This window comes from Nelumbo lutea, chromosome 6 (genome assembly GCF_056320005.1).
Source record: "Nelumbo lutea isolate HS-2025 chromosome 6, American lotus-T2T, whole genome shotgun sequence".
Classification (NCBI taxonomy): domain Eukaryota; kingdom Viridiplantae; phylum Streptophyta; class Magnoliopsida; order Proteales; family Nelumbonaceae; genus Nelumbo; species Nelumbo lutea.
In genome coordinates, this window is record NC_142689.1 from 28,073,865 (window position 1) to 28,090,063 (window position 16,199).

The window sequence follows — 16,199 nt, forward strand, 5'->3', positions numbered from 1 at the left end:
ACTTTTTTTAACTTGTTTTCCAAATCTGGTTCAGGGGGCGGTTTAAGGTTCCTCCACCCCCTGAACCGGTCAAAACCCCGATACACCCTCTGTAAGGGCATATCGGGGTGCTCTCGATACAATATGTATTGGTCGATATATGTGTCAATTTTTTGAGCCTTGATCCAAAGATTTGCCTTGACAACATTTGCAAGATTGCTTTTGTGTTTGACCCAAAATCCTTGCCTCCCTCATTTCCATCACCAGAAATCACCACCGCATTTGAAAGTGTTGTCCGCCTGAGCAATGAAAGGTTTGGCTCAATTAATCAAACGCTCTGAAAATAGTTTCCCAAATTTTCGGCTTTGCATAGACTTGAGGGATGTTTGGAACGGTGGCCATTTTTCAAAAAAAAAAGTGTCACATTGGATCCACATAGGCGTTTCAACAAATGCCCATGTATCTCATTGTTTGATTCAACCGATTATTAAAAAATCAGGCATACCTTGAAAATTAGGACCCCACCGATGCATGAAATGCCAAATCGATGAATAATTTCCCCCAACAGTTAATTGATATGTATCTTATGTAATGCTTATCTGTTAGCACATACATAAAAAATAGTGATGAAAATCATCTTACCAAACAGCATAATATTACTCACTGCCTATGTGGCAAAAACGTTTTTTTGTAAAAAACGAATTTTGTATACATAAACATTTTTTCTTGAAAATCGGTCCCAAAAAACACCCACACTTCCAAACACCATGTTGGTGAATGGTGATTAGCTTTATCTTAGCCGATGGAGATACAACATGGCAGCCTTGACAGCAAGAACATGAGAGAGACTACCCACATTTTCTCGGGGACGCAAAGGAGGCCTCGAGGACAACATATTACTTGAAAGAACAATGGTGAAGATGACTTCATAAATTAAAAAATAAAAAAGTAATTTGGGCATTTAAAAAATTTTAAACACTCAACTGAAAATATTTTTTGAAATTAACTGACAGAACATTAATGGAGGGGGATTTTTGTCTAACCGCCAAAATGCCAAAGTTCAAAGGTCTTTGTAATTTACACAAAAATAAACCATACACAGCACAACCATTAAGGGGTAGGGATCAAAGGCATAAAAAAGACAAAACAGCATCTCACCATTAACGCGAAGTTGAAGGTTGCTTTAACGCATTTCCAGTGGGGTCAATTTTGGCTGTTGGGGCCAACAGCATGGGCTATTGAGACAGTTTCTGGGCTGGCGAGAGTAACCTCGTCGGCAATAGGAGGGGAGGAGCGGCGAGAGTCGTGACGAACAGCAGACATCCTGATCCTGGTTGGTTGACAAGGTCAGGTGGAATGGGTCATGGAAACCATCTTCTCATTCTCTTTCCGAATTCCGAGATTGATGGCAAATATCACCTTAAAAAAGTGAATGACGGGTGCACGGATATCGGATATCATTCTCAGGTCCACTGTTTACGTGGAAAAACTAATTAAAAAGCATTCATTGAAACCAAATTAAAAAGCATTTCAAGGATTGCATCGCAAATTTTACATTGCGATTCCTCATTTCTCATTCGCAGGTTCCAACAGCACTAAATTGTGCAATTCTTGCAAAGGCGCAATCAACAGAAAAACTGACCAAGAGCTAGCGATTGATAGCAAGTTTTCATTGTTCAACATTTCATCTTCCAGAAATTCATTAGAAAGTGAAATAATTGCAGAGTAATGAATTATTATTTAGGGCATGAAGGAGTAATTCTAATGTCGTACGGATGATCCCTGGAAGCTATGTACAAATTGACTGTACAACTTACCACTGTTGAGATCCCTGTATACTGGAATTATTATTAACAGAGGCATGAGATGAAATGATACGAGGATGATAATGACAAAGCAAGGCAATAATAGACGTGGGCTACAGCAGATTCTGGTCCCCAAATGTGTTTTCCCCACTGTAAGTAACGTAGAGAAATCCATCTTCATCCTTCTTTTCATCATATATTGTCGACATTATTGCACCTGTAATAGAAAACCATATGGCAATTAGCCTTTGATGTCAAGCCTACACAATGCAAATGACTGCACAAAAATGTAATGTTAAACAAAATTTGCTTTATAGGTCCACCTGTAGGTGGGAGGACGTTATCTACGAAAATGAAAATTGCCTTTTCTGCACTCAATTTTATTCTCTTCCGGATTACGTACACAAATTGTCCCACCGTCAAGTCAGCAGGAACCAGGTACCTGAAATTTTCGCAACCAGATTATCAAGGAAAAAAAAATCATATTTAAATTAGTGGCATGTTGTCCTTATACCTCAAATAAATTATCATATGAGCTCCAATGTCCAAGTCTTTCAGCTAGGAGACCATAACAGTACTAATCAACTTCTGGTTTTTGAATTTATGCAAAAGAAACTAGTCGTGCAGCAAAGGGACCATAAAGCAAACAAACCATCTAATCTCCTGTATAAAGACCCCCTCAATTGGCTAGATCACCCTCCTAAAATGTGGACAAAAAGAACTTTCCTAAGAATCCCTCCTTCCGGTAGGGGAAGCTCTCTCTTGTTCTTTTGACCATAATTTTTAACTTCCAATCACTAGCCAACCAAACCCAGAGAGGAGAGAGAGGGAAGGTGAAATGCACCAAGACCACACATATAGAAGTGTAGCTTTTACGATTATATATAAAGTATGTTTTTTCATGATATCAAGGAACATTGTTTTTACTTTATTCCTTTGTTTCTTTTCCTAATAATGGATGTGTTAATTTTCTGTTTAAAGCATAAGTGGATCACAATTTTCCAAAAATGAAGGCCAAGCCAAAACGTGGCAGTAGAAGTAAACAAGGCATTAGTAAAATGGAGTAATGCTTACTTTTTCTTATCAATGTTTGGTATGTCACTTCTTTCAGCCTTCTCCACAATCACCTTAAAATTATAAAGCCAATGTCATACAAAGTTAAATGGATCCCAGTAAAGTACAAGACAATAGGATGCATAGAAATCATAGATATTCAAGCTCCAATGGATCAAAAAAATTAAATTACTTAACCACAAAAAAGCACCTCTTCTTGTTTAGCAGGAACATTATTTTCTAAACTCAAACAAAAAATACAGGGAGCTGTAAGAACTACTACTACAATAGGGTAAATAAATAGGCAGGTTCCACAATATCACAATGATATTGATAACAATTTTGCCACTTAGATCACTTGGTGAAATTGGGGATCTGATACGGGTCATGGAACTAGTCGAGTCGGTCACTTGTTACAAAAGCTGTTACGGATGCTAGTTTGGCATTCAGGAGTTTAAGCAGCACAAAAGAATTGGCATGTGGCTACTTGTTTTGGGGACAAGAAACCCTGTTTTCTCTCTATATAATATATATACATATAAGCCTGCTACTAATCAGGTCATTTAGAGAAGTCCAAACAGCACAGAAGGCTTGCATGTGGCAACTTGTTTTTAGTGCCAAAAAAGAAACCTCATGCTCCTCTCTAGAACGTGTATTAATGGAATAAATTTCAACCCAGCTTTAACCAACTTAAACTGAATTTTGTGATAATGCAGCATCATAGTTTTCAAGGCACCAAGGCGAGGCTAGGCGACAGGGGGGGTGCCTTGTCGCCTAGTCGCCTAGTCGCCCTAGGCAATGGATTTTTTTAAGTAAAAACATGTATCCTAGGGTAGTTCCCTAGGTTCCATAATCATATCACCTTGATAAATATCCATAATTTTCATAAGAAAAGTATAAAATTAATGTTAAAGTAAAGAAAATCAACATATTCCAACATATTCATAAGAAGAAAATGAAAAAAGAAAAGAAAATTATATATATATAGGGGCTGAACCCCTATTTCTGCTACAGAAAAAGAAGAAAAGAAAAGGTGGAAGAAGAAGAAGAAGAAATTAGTATATAAACACACAAAATTAGTAAAGAAAAAGAAGAAAATGTGTTGATTGGACAACATTTTATGTTTCTTCCTTACTTATTGGTTCAGGTTTTGAAGTCTTTGAGGGTTCAATACAGCATTTAGCAATGTTTGTGTTGATTAAACCCTAACAAATAAGAAATAATAAAAAGAAATTAGTATATAAACACACAAAATGAATAATTTAATTTAAAAAATGTCTATTTTATAATTATAAGTTATAACCTCAAAAAATTAAGAATATAAAAGGTTTTTATAACATGCTATAGAAAATTGCTTGAAGATTAAGCGAGGCGAGCCTCCAAGGGTGCCTAATCACCTAGGCATCGCCTAGGTGTCGCCTTGACAACCATGTCAACATCCCAGCTTTCTCGGAAATGTCTCCAAAATAGGCCCTTATTTTTGTTTGTGCTAATGTAGCATCCCAACTTAAACTGATATTTTTTTTTTTCAAGGAAGATCTTGCATTTGTGGACTATGGAGAGATGGCAACAGGGTGATTGTGGCACTATACTTAAGACCAATAGGGAAAGGAGATTCATTAAGAACTGATTCGATGGCCATAGACCAAGGCTCAAGGCTAGATTGCTCATTAAACTTCAAAGACATCTTGGTGGAAAGTGAATCATACAAGGGGGGCGAATTTTTGGCAAATGATTTAGCCAAGCAAAGGAGTGAGCATGGATTAAATGTATTGGAGGAAGACTTACAGAGACCAAGACACAGTTGTTTAGATAAAAGGTGTATTTGGGAGTTGGGACGGTAGCCAAGGGGGGGGGGGGGGGGGGGGGGGGGCAAAGATACCTAGTCTGATACAGTAATATAAGACAAAAGGCATTATCATTTAAAAGGAATATATGGCGATGGCCCTAAACAGAGTAAAATAGGAAAGCAGGACTCATGAACAGATAACAAGTTAGAGGAAGCTTAACTGAGTTCGTATATGCTATTATGCTTACACACTATCTGACAATATAAATACAAGATACAATCATCACAAAGAAGAAACCAGTAGTATTGGTCTGCCTCAACCAAAATGTTGATTAGTTAGTGCCTTAGTGATGAATATCGACCAGAAAAAAAAGTGCTGAACTTAAAAGGCAATGACATCCTAGAAATATACAATAAAGCATGTGAATATAAGAAACAAAACATCACTATCCAAAACAAATCCTTTCATGTGCCAAAATGTCGAGAGCCTAAAATAGCCATTTGGACAACTACCTAGCAGGGGTCCTAATTGCCAGTCAGCTTGTCAACAAGGATCATGAATGCTTAATCGGTAAATTAGTATCTTAATGATAGTTTGATACTGGTTGCATTCGCAAACCATAGATTCAAGTAAAATGGAAAAGGCTGCTCGGAAACTACTGTGTACCCAATAGATTTCACATATGCCTTATAGCAGATATGTCTCCCAAACACATAATGCAGTCGAATTTCTCAACATTATACTACATTTTTTGTTTTTAACAAAAATCAGCAGAACCAGGAAAAAAAGAGACAACAATTACCAATTCACAAACATATCCAAACATCTTTAAGAAATAGCATATAACAAAAACTCTTTGGAGTCAGGAAGGGGGGACTCCTCAAGAAACACCAACCAATCCAAGAGTGAAGTCCTTAATCTTATAGAGTTTACAGCACGTCAAAAAATTACAAAACCAAAAAGTAGCTGAGAAAGAATAGCCGGTATGATAGAGAAATAAATAAGAGTTGTATAATTATGTTTTACTTCTTACCGGAATCCTGTCTGGATATTTTTCCCTAATCCTAGCAGCCTCAGCACGCCTCTTCTCTGAAGTTGAACAGTCAAAGAAGCATAAATTTAACAATATCGTAAAAGAAGAAACCAGAAAAAAGAAAGATAGCACTCTAGTAAATGAAATGAAAGCAAACATCAGGGCATACCAAGGTCATGCTCTTGCTTGAAGTAACTTTTTGCCATTTGTCCTCGAACTACTGCAGAAAAAAATTTAACTTTTTTAAGAAAAATCGTAGAGCATAAGAGGGGAGACAAGTCAATTTGTCCAATAAACAAGAATACACAACTTAAAGAATTGCTAGAATCCAGAGATACTGCCAATAATAAGTCAATATTAATTTAAAATCACACTACAGAAACCATAAAGAAAGATGATGATGGTGATGATGATGATGAAGAAGAATCTGAGATTTTAAGCTTTAATCAGAAAAGAAGAAAGAATTAACTACGATATGCCTCTCAATTAACAGAAGAATATCAGATAAGCAATATATCCCAACGAATAAGAACAACTGGAGGAAAAGAAAAGATCCAGAAGTGCCTAATAAGTTGGCTTCATCGACATGACAAACATAAGCCAGGAAGAGAGGGGGAACCTAACTAAGAAAAATTTCAACAAGAATATGCCATCAATCCTTTTTATCAAAGAAAAAGGAAAAAAAAAAATCTAACAACAAACACCTCGTAATCATAGTGTCACAACAATTTCGAACTGATCATCCAAGTGAATTAATGATCAATCAAGAAACATAATAGGAAATAGAAAGAAGATCAAAAAATTAAAACACAGAAACCCTAACCTCCAGAAGGAAGAAACAGGAAAGAAAGACGAAACGAAAACTCCTCTTTCCCTAGACTCTCAGAGAACCAGGCAACCAGCAAGGGGTCTGATCGTGTTGTTGAAGATAAAAAGATGGCGCCTTGTAGACGATTTTACCCCTTACACGCGGCGCTTACAATAAGACTGATATGGTATTTATGTAAAATAACTTGAAAATGGGTATTGATCTTGCGCGATCTAACTGTTTCCCGCTGGAAGTTATCTGGCTTCTGGACGAGGTTGATGTTAAAAAGGAGATGATCATAGAACCCGGGGTGGTTAAGAAGAGAAATTGTGCGTATCTTGTGCCCTCGGGGTTAGAGACTTTAAATAGTGAAGTATTTGCGGGTTTCGCGGAGGAGTGCAGGGATTTCTTTACTGAGATCCGTTTCCATCTTAATTAGATAATAACATTGCCAACTGATAAGGCTTATCTATTCCATTGGAACCGAGCGAGAGTAAGCTAAGCTTGCTGTTACAAGGTGTGATCTCGTAAGGTTTAGAATCTAATGGCGAGGCTTCCGGGGTCATCAAGTAGTGGTCTGAGTCGATATCCCCAAACTGCTCTTCAATCCCAAATTAGAGTGAACCTCGAAGTGCCTTGAGACCGAAATGATCCTCGTGCAGCCTTGTATCAAGATGACCTCATCCCGAGGTGACCCAGGTGGACTGATTATCCGAGTTCAATCTATTACGGCATTAATATATCGGGCTGAACTGCCATCTATTAATTAAATTGTGTTCACGTGTATCCCTATTAGTACATCGCCTTAATCAAGTATATATGTTAAATGTGTCTAATCCATCTCCAATTAAAAAACTTCTTTTTTTGTATTAATTTTTCAGAGCAATTCGAGCAGTCTTTTCTTAGGGAAGTTCGAAAAAAATAGAAGTTTGAATAGAAACGGGGGAGATGACTTTTATGGCTTTTTGTTATTAGTATTACTTATTAGGTAGGCCGTTTACCTTTCACAGAATCAAGAAATTCACGGGATGGAGGTGGCCCCACCAATTGAACGGTCGTGATTTCTGTAGGTCATGTCTAAGAAAGATGACAAGGATATAGATTCACCGTATCATGCCGTCTGTGTTCAAATGGATAGAAGCTAGAAGCATATTCCAACTTTCCAAGTATCCTCTCCTCGTCGGTCATGATGACTTCGGCGCACTCCGAGGGAGTACAGGTGAAATTGTGCTCCCAAGCTTAGAAGGGTTGGTTCGAAATCTTCTCACTTTTGAGTTTGTGGGTGATTGACAAAGGGTTTGCAAATTGCAATTCTGATTTGGGGGATCGTGCACGAAAATGCGATACAAGGAAAAAATTGTGCAAGTAACCGAGTACACAGGATTTAGGGAATTAGGGGACCATGACCTGTCATTGCCTCATAGCTCTAATAAATTTAAAAGTTTTTTTAATGGACAATTTTTTAATTTAAAATATAAAAATTAAAAAGAAATATGAAGAATGGGATAAAATCATAAAACCCCAATGAAAAGTCAGAAAAGGATTGACGTGGATTACAAGATTCTGACACATGGCCAACAAAGGCCTCCCCTATCTACTGAACGGCCTGGATTAACCGCCTGATTTCTCTCTGTGGCTTAAAAATTAAAATAGAGAAGTTTCTTGTTTGACCCACATAAGAAACCTCCTTACGCATTATGCAATGTATCGTACACCGTGGCAATCGGATCGGCTTCCGTGGAGGCAAATTGGAGTCATTTTAAGTCGAGTCAACAGATGATAGGGTTGATCATGGATTAGACTTTAGACGGATCAATGATTTTAAATGATTTAAACAATTCAACCATTTGGGTCAGTGTCGGTCTGAAAACTTTAGTTAAAAAAAGTTACCTAACGGGTCGAATCATGTCACTTTATCGGGCCACAATATATAGGACCTAATCCGAACTTTAATGGTTGTAGAATAATATAAAAAAGGGTAAATCTCTTTAGGCTGTTCATGGGTCAGGTTGGGTTGGTTTATTGAGATTCTTTTCAATTGACCCGATCTGATTGGGTTACTTGAAATTGAAATCGAAACTGACCATGTGTTAAGTAAAACTGACTTAGTCGGTTTGAATCGGGTTGGATCACTTTGGGTCAGTTTCGACTCTAAGTTCAACTATAGTAATAAATTGGTAGATTAGGCATAAGAGAAGTAGCTAGCAACATCATCCAGCAAGGAAAGCACATAAATTAAGAGAAAACAGGGCAATAACTTTGTGAAGTAGGAGCACCCCCCATGTGCCTGTGTGGTACAAGTTTGGATTGCAACTAGGAACTAACTACAAAGTTGGTTTGGTTCGAGTTGATTTCGGTTTTCACACCAACCTGAATCATCGGTTTATGATTTTTTACAATCCAAAACCGACTGGTGCTGAAGAAAATCCACCCGACTCAGGTTGGGCCGGTTCGGGTTGATCGATTTGGTTGGGTTGGGTCTTCTTATGAACAGCCCTAAATCTCTTAAACTATCCTTACTCTTCATGAATTTGACAAACTGTAATATTATTGTTTACATGTGGTCTTAAGTTTTCTGACAATTGATATGTTATTAAACACTAAGGAAAAAATAGAATATCAAATTTGCCCTTCATTATTTATCAAATTTTCAAAATAAAACTCAACTAATAAAAAACCCTAATTTTAGGACACACAACCCTTTGCGGAGCCTTCGAGGATGGTTACTATTGTAGAATCTCCCTCTCCGCGGTTATTGTGCAACCAGAGCATCTGCAACCACAAGTGGCTACCCGTACAGATCTTCACATAGGGGCTACCCATATGGATCTGCAAGCAACTACACACAAGCTTCGTCTTTGGTGTTTTTCTGGTTTATGGCTTCAGCCAAGGATTCTCCTGGTCATTCTTTAGAGTTGTCAGACTATTACTGGAAGGATGATGTCTTCCCGGTCAGAGGTTTTCCATGCTTCAGTCCACCTCCCAGGATGGAAAACAAAAATATCAGCCCAATTCTCCAACCTAAAAAACCAATAGAGAATCAGCTTACATCCATCAACTCCAACGGTTGGCAGAAGACCCAAAAAGAAAATATATACACTTTGACTTAGTACAGATCAGAAGCTGAAGCAGAGGCCCCCCCTTACTCCCTTAGAATCAGTTCAGTCCTCCAAGAAACTACTTAAAACCACAAATCAGGAAAACCCAATTGAAGCAATCCTTGCTCGTCATACTCGTATAGCCCATACCCGTCATCTCCCTCCAATTCAATGGGATTCAGCAATTGATACGATAAATCCAATGGACTACCACACTGCAATTGATCAAAGCCACCTAATTGGTCGTACTCATTCTTCAGTCCTGGCCCAGGAGTATTTGGACCCAGCATCCCCAATATCTCCTCCATACCAAATAGTTCTTCCAATGAAAAGTTCTACATATCATCAAAATGGTTGCATCCACTCTCACTGAACTGAGTCAAGTGACCAGAATCTATTGGTCCTTGGGTCATTCCGTACCCTCTGAACTGACCAGGATTCATGGGTTCCACAGGCTACTCTTCTTTCGGCTCTTGCTTAACTATATTCATTGGTGCTGGCGCAGCTACTTCCATTGTAGTACAAGGCTGACTATAAATCCCCAACTCACTCAGCCCTGGCTTAGGTTCTACCTTTGGGAGATTCACCTTCAATTCCTCAGCTAAGTAAACTTCAAAATAGCTAGATGAAGTGGTAGTTGAGTATGAAGATTCCATCGATGCAGAGCTTTCAAGAAAGTTGAGACGTACACAACGACCTTACATGGCTTTGGCAGCCTCATCGTAAGCAAGAGCAGCTTCGAGAGCGGTGGAGAAGGTTCCCAGCCAAAGCCGGCTTCCTTTCTTCAGTTCTCAAATCTCGGTGACCCACTTTCCCCATGTTCACTCCCTGACACCTCTATAGTTAGGCAAAGCCGACTCCATGGGAATCACTTGTTTCTTGCCTCTACAGTCGTTCTCCCCAACCACCATCACCATTAAGAGGAGAGCTCCGTTCGGAAGTTATAGTGGCCATTGTCACATGTGACGACAATACCAAAATCACCGCCACCGCTGCAACTTCCAACGGTGGCGGTGAACAATAAGCGTATTTTAGGAATTTCAAATAATTAATTCTCACATCCACGGTTTTCAAAACCAGACCGGACCAGATGGTCAAATTGAAAAAATCAGAAACTGGTTACCTAACCGTTGATTTTGGTCAGTAATCCGCTGAATCGGCCAGTTAATCTTTCGAACGATTTTGACTATTTTTTATTTTTTTTAATTTTTATTTTTTTGTCAAAACGGGCCAATCGTTCAGGTTGAATAGTCGGACCATTCCAACCCGTAATTGGACCCTTAATCAGTTTGGTTTTAAAAATCATGCTCACGTGATGTCACATGTGAATAGTATGAAAAAATTAACAACAATGAAGGTTTTAAACAATTGTCAGAAAACTTGAAAATAGCTTAAAACAATTTCATGAACAAGAGTGGAATCTTAAGAGATTTACCCTATAAAAAATGCATCATAGAAATTGTCTTTCTTATAATAATAGTCAAAAAGTATATCTAATGAGAATTATCAATATTAAGCATCCTAGGATATTTTCACGTGGCAATTTAGTTTGGGGTTTATGAGCAGTTCATATATTCTTATCCCACTCTTTTTGAAAAATGAAAGAGTGGCAATTGTTGTCCACGTGGCTGCAATTTAGTTTGGCAATGTTTTTCACGTGGCAATTGTTGTTCGATACCATCTCAGTGGTTTGGTGATAGATGGACCACGTGGTTATATATCCTTAATGCACATGATTAGAAACTGAAGTCATGGCTCTTTTGACAATGTCTCCTTGGATCTGGAGTGTAAGTTGTAGGATATCTGAGAGGAGGGAGATGCACCCAATCACCCATTGTACTATAATTAGCTCCTTTATGGGAAAATCTATGATGTGGAAAAGATGTGGTAGGAAAGAGTTTTGATCAATCAAAATCCACTCATAAATTTTGATAAATAACACCTAATAGGTTATCAGGTTTTTTATTCCAATTGATTAATGAGAAATCTTTCAGATATCATATCTTTCCCATCAAATTAATGAATACGTCTTAATTGGCTTTTTGTTTACGGGTTTTTTAAGACTCAGTTTAGAAGGAGTACAAAGACAAATACTTAGAGTGCAAAACATTGTATTTAATTTGTATTATTTTGTATGTATTTATATTTATATATATTCTTTCCAAAATCGAACCTGAAGTCCTTTTTACCAAATAACACAAGTCTCTGAATGCGTATTTCTGAGGTTGATAAATTTTATTTGAGAAAAAAAAATAAAAGGCTGAAGTGAAAGATTATTATGATTCCCAGCACCAATCTGAATGTTGTTTTATTCTTGAGAAAACTTTTGAAATATCAAAGATGATCAATGATATAATGAACCCTATTGATTGCCTAGATAAGTATGTTGGTGATCCCATTGGATAAGCAATGTGGGCCATTGTGTGTTCATTGTGGTATAGTGGAAGAAGATTTATAAAAGCAAATATCCACTTTATATATAATATAAATAGATAATATTGAGATAAATTTGGCATAAGATTCACAAAGAATATAGTTGAATCCAATGTCACATGCATCTGACCACATGGCTTCCATGTGATAGTTGCATATGCTTTTTTCTGAATCCCCAAACTTCAGAAAGAAAGTGTAATTCCTCTTCACGTTTTGGTCTTATAAGGATGCAACAAGTAATTAAAATCAATTTGAATGCCAAATGTGTTTAAGAGCGACTAAGTATAAGAATGGAAAAACTAGGGAGAAATAAGGGTATCTTTGAGATTAAAAGTTCACCATGGAGTCTTTGTGACTAGGTAAACTTGAGATCATATCAGCCTCCCGCAAAGTCCCACAGCACATCCCCGCCATGTATTGGGAACATCTCCCAATAATAATATCAGAAATGGTGATGTCACCATCAGAAGATGTTTCCAATACACGGCTGGGATTTGCTGTTAGGAGTATAATTTTTCCAAATTAGAGTTGGGATTTTGTCAAAATTTCAATAGGCTCAATACGAAGCCCGAACCTGAAACAGTGTAAACTGTTAACCCGGGCCAACCCGACTTGCACCTCTATTTGCTGTGGAACGTTGTAGGAGGCAATCTTGTGGGGGGCTGATTTGAACTGGATAAACTTAATTGAATTGAATATGAATACTCTCTCTCTCTCTAAAAGCAAGCTAGAAACAAAATTCTCTCACAAATTCACAATTTCTCTCTCCACGTATGCATGTACCTCTCAAGCTCCTCCCCCTTCTCATATATCTCTAATCTCTTCCACTTGACTCTCTTATGGCTTCTATCTAATCCATTCTTTTTAAGGGAATAAATTGTAATCTCCCTTAACAGCTCATATGCATGTCTTTTGCTTTCTAATCAGGTTACAACATGTGTTCCACTATCACATGATCAAGCATTAACTTAGCAAATTAGGTGGAGTTAGGAAAGAAGATATGGATTTCCATTAAAAGAAAATACACCTAAAATCAATGATTATTTTATAGAATAATAATCAAGAAACTTTTTTGTCATGTGAATTGTCACATATCTCTAAACCATAAACCATGTGAAGATAGCACAGTAAAAGTCAGAGTAATGGATTTCCATTCGAAAACCAATGCCAATTTCAGCCTAGACTATTTCTTTTCAAAAATAAATTATAATGAAAAGGAAAAGGAAAAAATCTCTCTCTCTCCTCCTTTGATTTCACTTAACTCAAATTCAACTCAGCTTAAATCCGTTTCAGCTCGCAGTCATTGGTTTTCTAACCCTTTCTCATTTATCACTACACCTATGAATGATGCAGCATTGTTCTCATCCCAACAATGCCCTATCGGTGCATATCTCTCTCTATATTGTTGGATTTTGCCTTCATAGAATGGCAAAAGTTATTCCGACTCTGTTTGATTTGACTTTTTTTTAATAAAGTCTTCTTCTAGTTTACTTTTGCATTTGAACTGACTTTTTATAATAAGAAAGCTTTATTCAAAATATGGAAAAATGGAACCATTATGGGATATATGGCCTTATAAGAAGAATCAAGGAACAACAAAGCCAACTAGTATGTATATATATAATATTTTCATATATATTTTGTATTATCTATATGTTTTAAATAATAAATATGCATTATATATATAAATATATATTTATTATTTATAATATAATATATTATTTGTATTTCTAGTATTTATATTATGTATTTATAAATTTATTTATAGTATATATTATAAATATCAAAACACTGAAAAACCAAATAACAAGTCTGATAAAAAATTGAAATGATCAACTAGTTAACCAATTAGTTTTGGTTCAATTTCAGTTCATGGTTTTCCAAAAATTGATGGTACCGGTTCAGTTTGGAAAAGAGGCCCACGGTTTGGTTATCAAACCATGGAGACCCCGAATTAATTTGCTAGTCTAAACACACACATACACATATCATTCCCATGTTATCTAATAATTTTTTTGGATTATTATTGAGCTTTCTTAATTTTTGGCAATTGATAGATCTATTGGTAAAATTATTGTAGAAAGTACACATGCCCAATACAGAAGTTATACATGACTTCCTATGTTCTTTATTTATTTATTTATTTATTTTATTTTGAGCATAACCGAGTACATATTACAGGGGACTTGGTGGGTTAACATGAGGCCCACTAGCTATACCATGAAGAGTCTATAGTTCCACAGGTTTGATCCAACACCTCATGATGAATGACCATCTCTACTATTAGGTCATTATTGTGATTCCCATGTTCCTATTAAGATTCAAAATATCACGACGTACCATTGCATATTATATGACATATTGGTTTTCAAGATCACCAATGCAATAAATATTAAGAGTTGCGTGCATCCATACTATTATAAAGCAAATCTTGCCTTGGTTTTGATGCAATCATATAAGTTAAAATTGATTGTATAATTTCAGTTTTATCTTTACCCTTTACTTGCACATATACATAGTATGTGCCCTTTACACTCAGTTTATTTTAAATGTTACTAAACTAAAAAGTTAAAAAAAAAAAAAAAAGTGAGTTTCAATTGAATGAAACTCTCAATATGCAAATTTTGCATATCAAGACTAACAATACTTTTGCACCTTGGTTCTTATGCCATTTTTTTTTATCAATAACTGTGGATTGAATTAATATTAAAAATATGATAAAATTACAGGGCAAGGGGGCTCAACAATCTTAGCTCCCAAGAACAACCATTAAACATCAAAAGAACAAAAATTACGAGACAACCCAAAAAGTAGAATGTCTGTTCACCCCTTGTCTAGTTAGACCATCTGCCAAAGAGTTTGCACTTCTTTTTATCCATTTGTATTGGATTTCCATGTCCTTAGTCAGCCAATTGAGTTTCCTCTTTTCATTACTATAATTCCAAAGTCTAAGACTATCCTCTTTCAACCAGTTTGCCACCACTTCAAAATCTCCTTCTATGATCAATTTGTTAATATGCATATCCTTGATTCTTTGTACCCCTTCAAGAGCTGCAAGAATCTTAGCTCTCAAAGAATCTCCCACCCCAACTCGTCCAGAATACACAGCTAACAGTTTCCCTTGTTCATCTCTTATTACTCCTATTCCAAATAGCCATGGATTGCCCAAGCTACTGCCATCAAAGTTTAGTTTAACAAAACCATGGGGTGGGGGATCCAACAAACATTTAAGGCCTTCCTCATTAGAACAAGTTCTGCTATCTCCTTCCACTTTCTTTGCAGCTCATCAACTGAGAATTCTACGAACAGAGCCAAGGTTTTCAGCCAATGTATAACCCTAATGTGGATGACCTCCAGCATTGCTTCCAAACCTCTCTCCTTATCTATAAATATTTGTGAATTTCTCTCCTCCCAAATAGTCCAACAGACTGCAGCTTTCATGCACCTCCACATAAATTTGGCCCTTTTTGTTGGCCGAAATGGCATAAATGTGAATAGGCTTTGCACATTCGAACGGGGGGCTCACCTGCACCCAAACAAATAAATACACCACTCCCAAATGATGTTAGTGAACCAATAGGAGATTAGTAAGTGATATTCAAACTCACCATCAGCTTTACAGAGGACACACCAGTGAGAACAAAAACAACTATTGGGTCTTTTTCTTTGAAGTAAATATGTTGTGTTAACTCTTTCCAGAAAGGCTTCCCAACAGAAACTCCCAACCTTAGGAGGTATAAGATGACACCACACCTCTTTAACAGGGAAAGACAAGCTAGAACAAGAAGAATGTGTGAGAGCACTAAAGAAAGAGGCACAAGTGAAAGAACTAGAGGGGGTGAGAGTCCAAATTCTACTATCTACCTTTGTTGGCTCTAGGAACACCCCTTCAAGAATGGATAACAGTGATCAAATACCAATGAAGCTCTGTGTCCCTGATATCTCTTCGCAAGCCCAAGTTCTAGCCGACCCCAGAAATAGAATTAAAATGAACAATGAACAAAGGCATCGATTCATTTTTAAAAGTGAAAAGAGCAAAAAGGCTTAGGAACTAGTCTTTTAGGGAGGATTCCTCAATCCAAACATGTTCCCAAAAATTAATGAGATTGCTTGAGTGCAAGTCATACCTTATCCATGGAGAAAACAAAGGTAGAATAGCTTGAATAGCTTTCCAAGGAGATGCTCTTGTACTCCTTGCCA

At 36.9% G+C, this 16,199-nt stretch overlaps 1 protein-coding gene and 1 pseudogene across 1 annotated transcript; both read right to left on the reverse strand.

The window, feature by feature from the left end:
• Positions 1-1,645: 1,645 nt before the first annotated feature.
• Positions 1,646-7,193, reverse strand: ATG8F (Ubiquitin-like superfamily protein). Its single transcript, XM_088948665.1, has 6 exons — positions 6,484-7,193; positions 5,830-5,880; positions 5,661-5,716; positions 2,859-2,911; positions 2,108-2,226; positions 1,646-2,001 (listed from the first exon to the last, which is right to left on the reverse strand). Exons 2-6 carry the CDS (start codon positions 5,864-5,866, stop codon positions 1,898-1,900), a joined length of 369 nt encoding a protein of 122 aa, XP_088804791.1. The 5' UTR covers positions 5,867-5,880; positions 6,484-7,193; the 3' UTR covers positions 1,646-1,897.
• Positions 7,194-9,077: 1,884 nt separating this feature from the next.
• Positions 9,078-10,477, reverse strand: LOC148848200 (dehydration-responsive element-binding protein 2A-like; annotated as a pseudogene).
• Positions 10,478-16,199: the final 5,722 nt, after the last annotated feature.

Excerpts from the sequence above, each read along its gene's own strand:
- ATG8F (XM_088948665.1), bottom strand. The coding sequence starts at position 5,866 with ATGGCAAAAAGTTACTTCAAGCAAGAGCATGACCTTG. Across the intron at positions 5,717-5,829 it reads CAAGCAAGAGCATGACCTTG|AGAAGAGGCGTGCTGAGGCT; the intron begins GTATGCCCTGAT and ends GTTCAACTTCAG. Across the intron at positions 2,912-5,660 it reads AATATCCAGACAGGATTCCG|GTGATTGTGGAGAAGGCTGA; the intron begins GTAAGAAGTAAA and ends TATAATTTTAAG.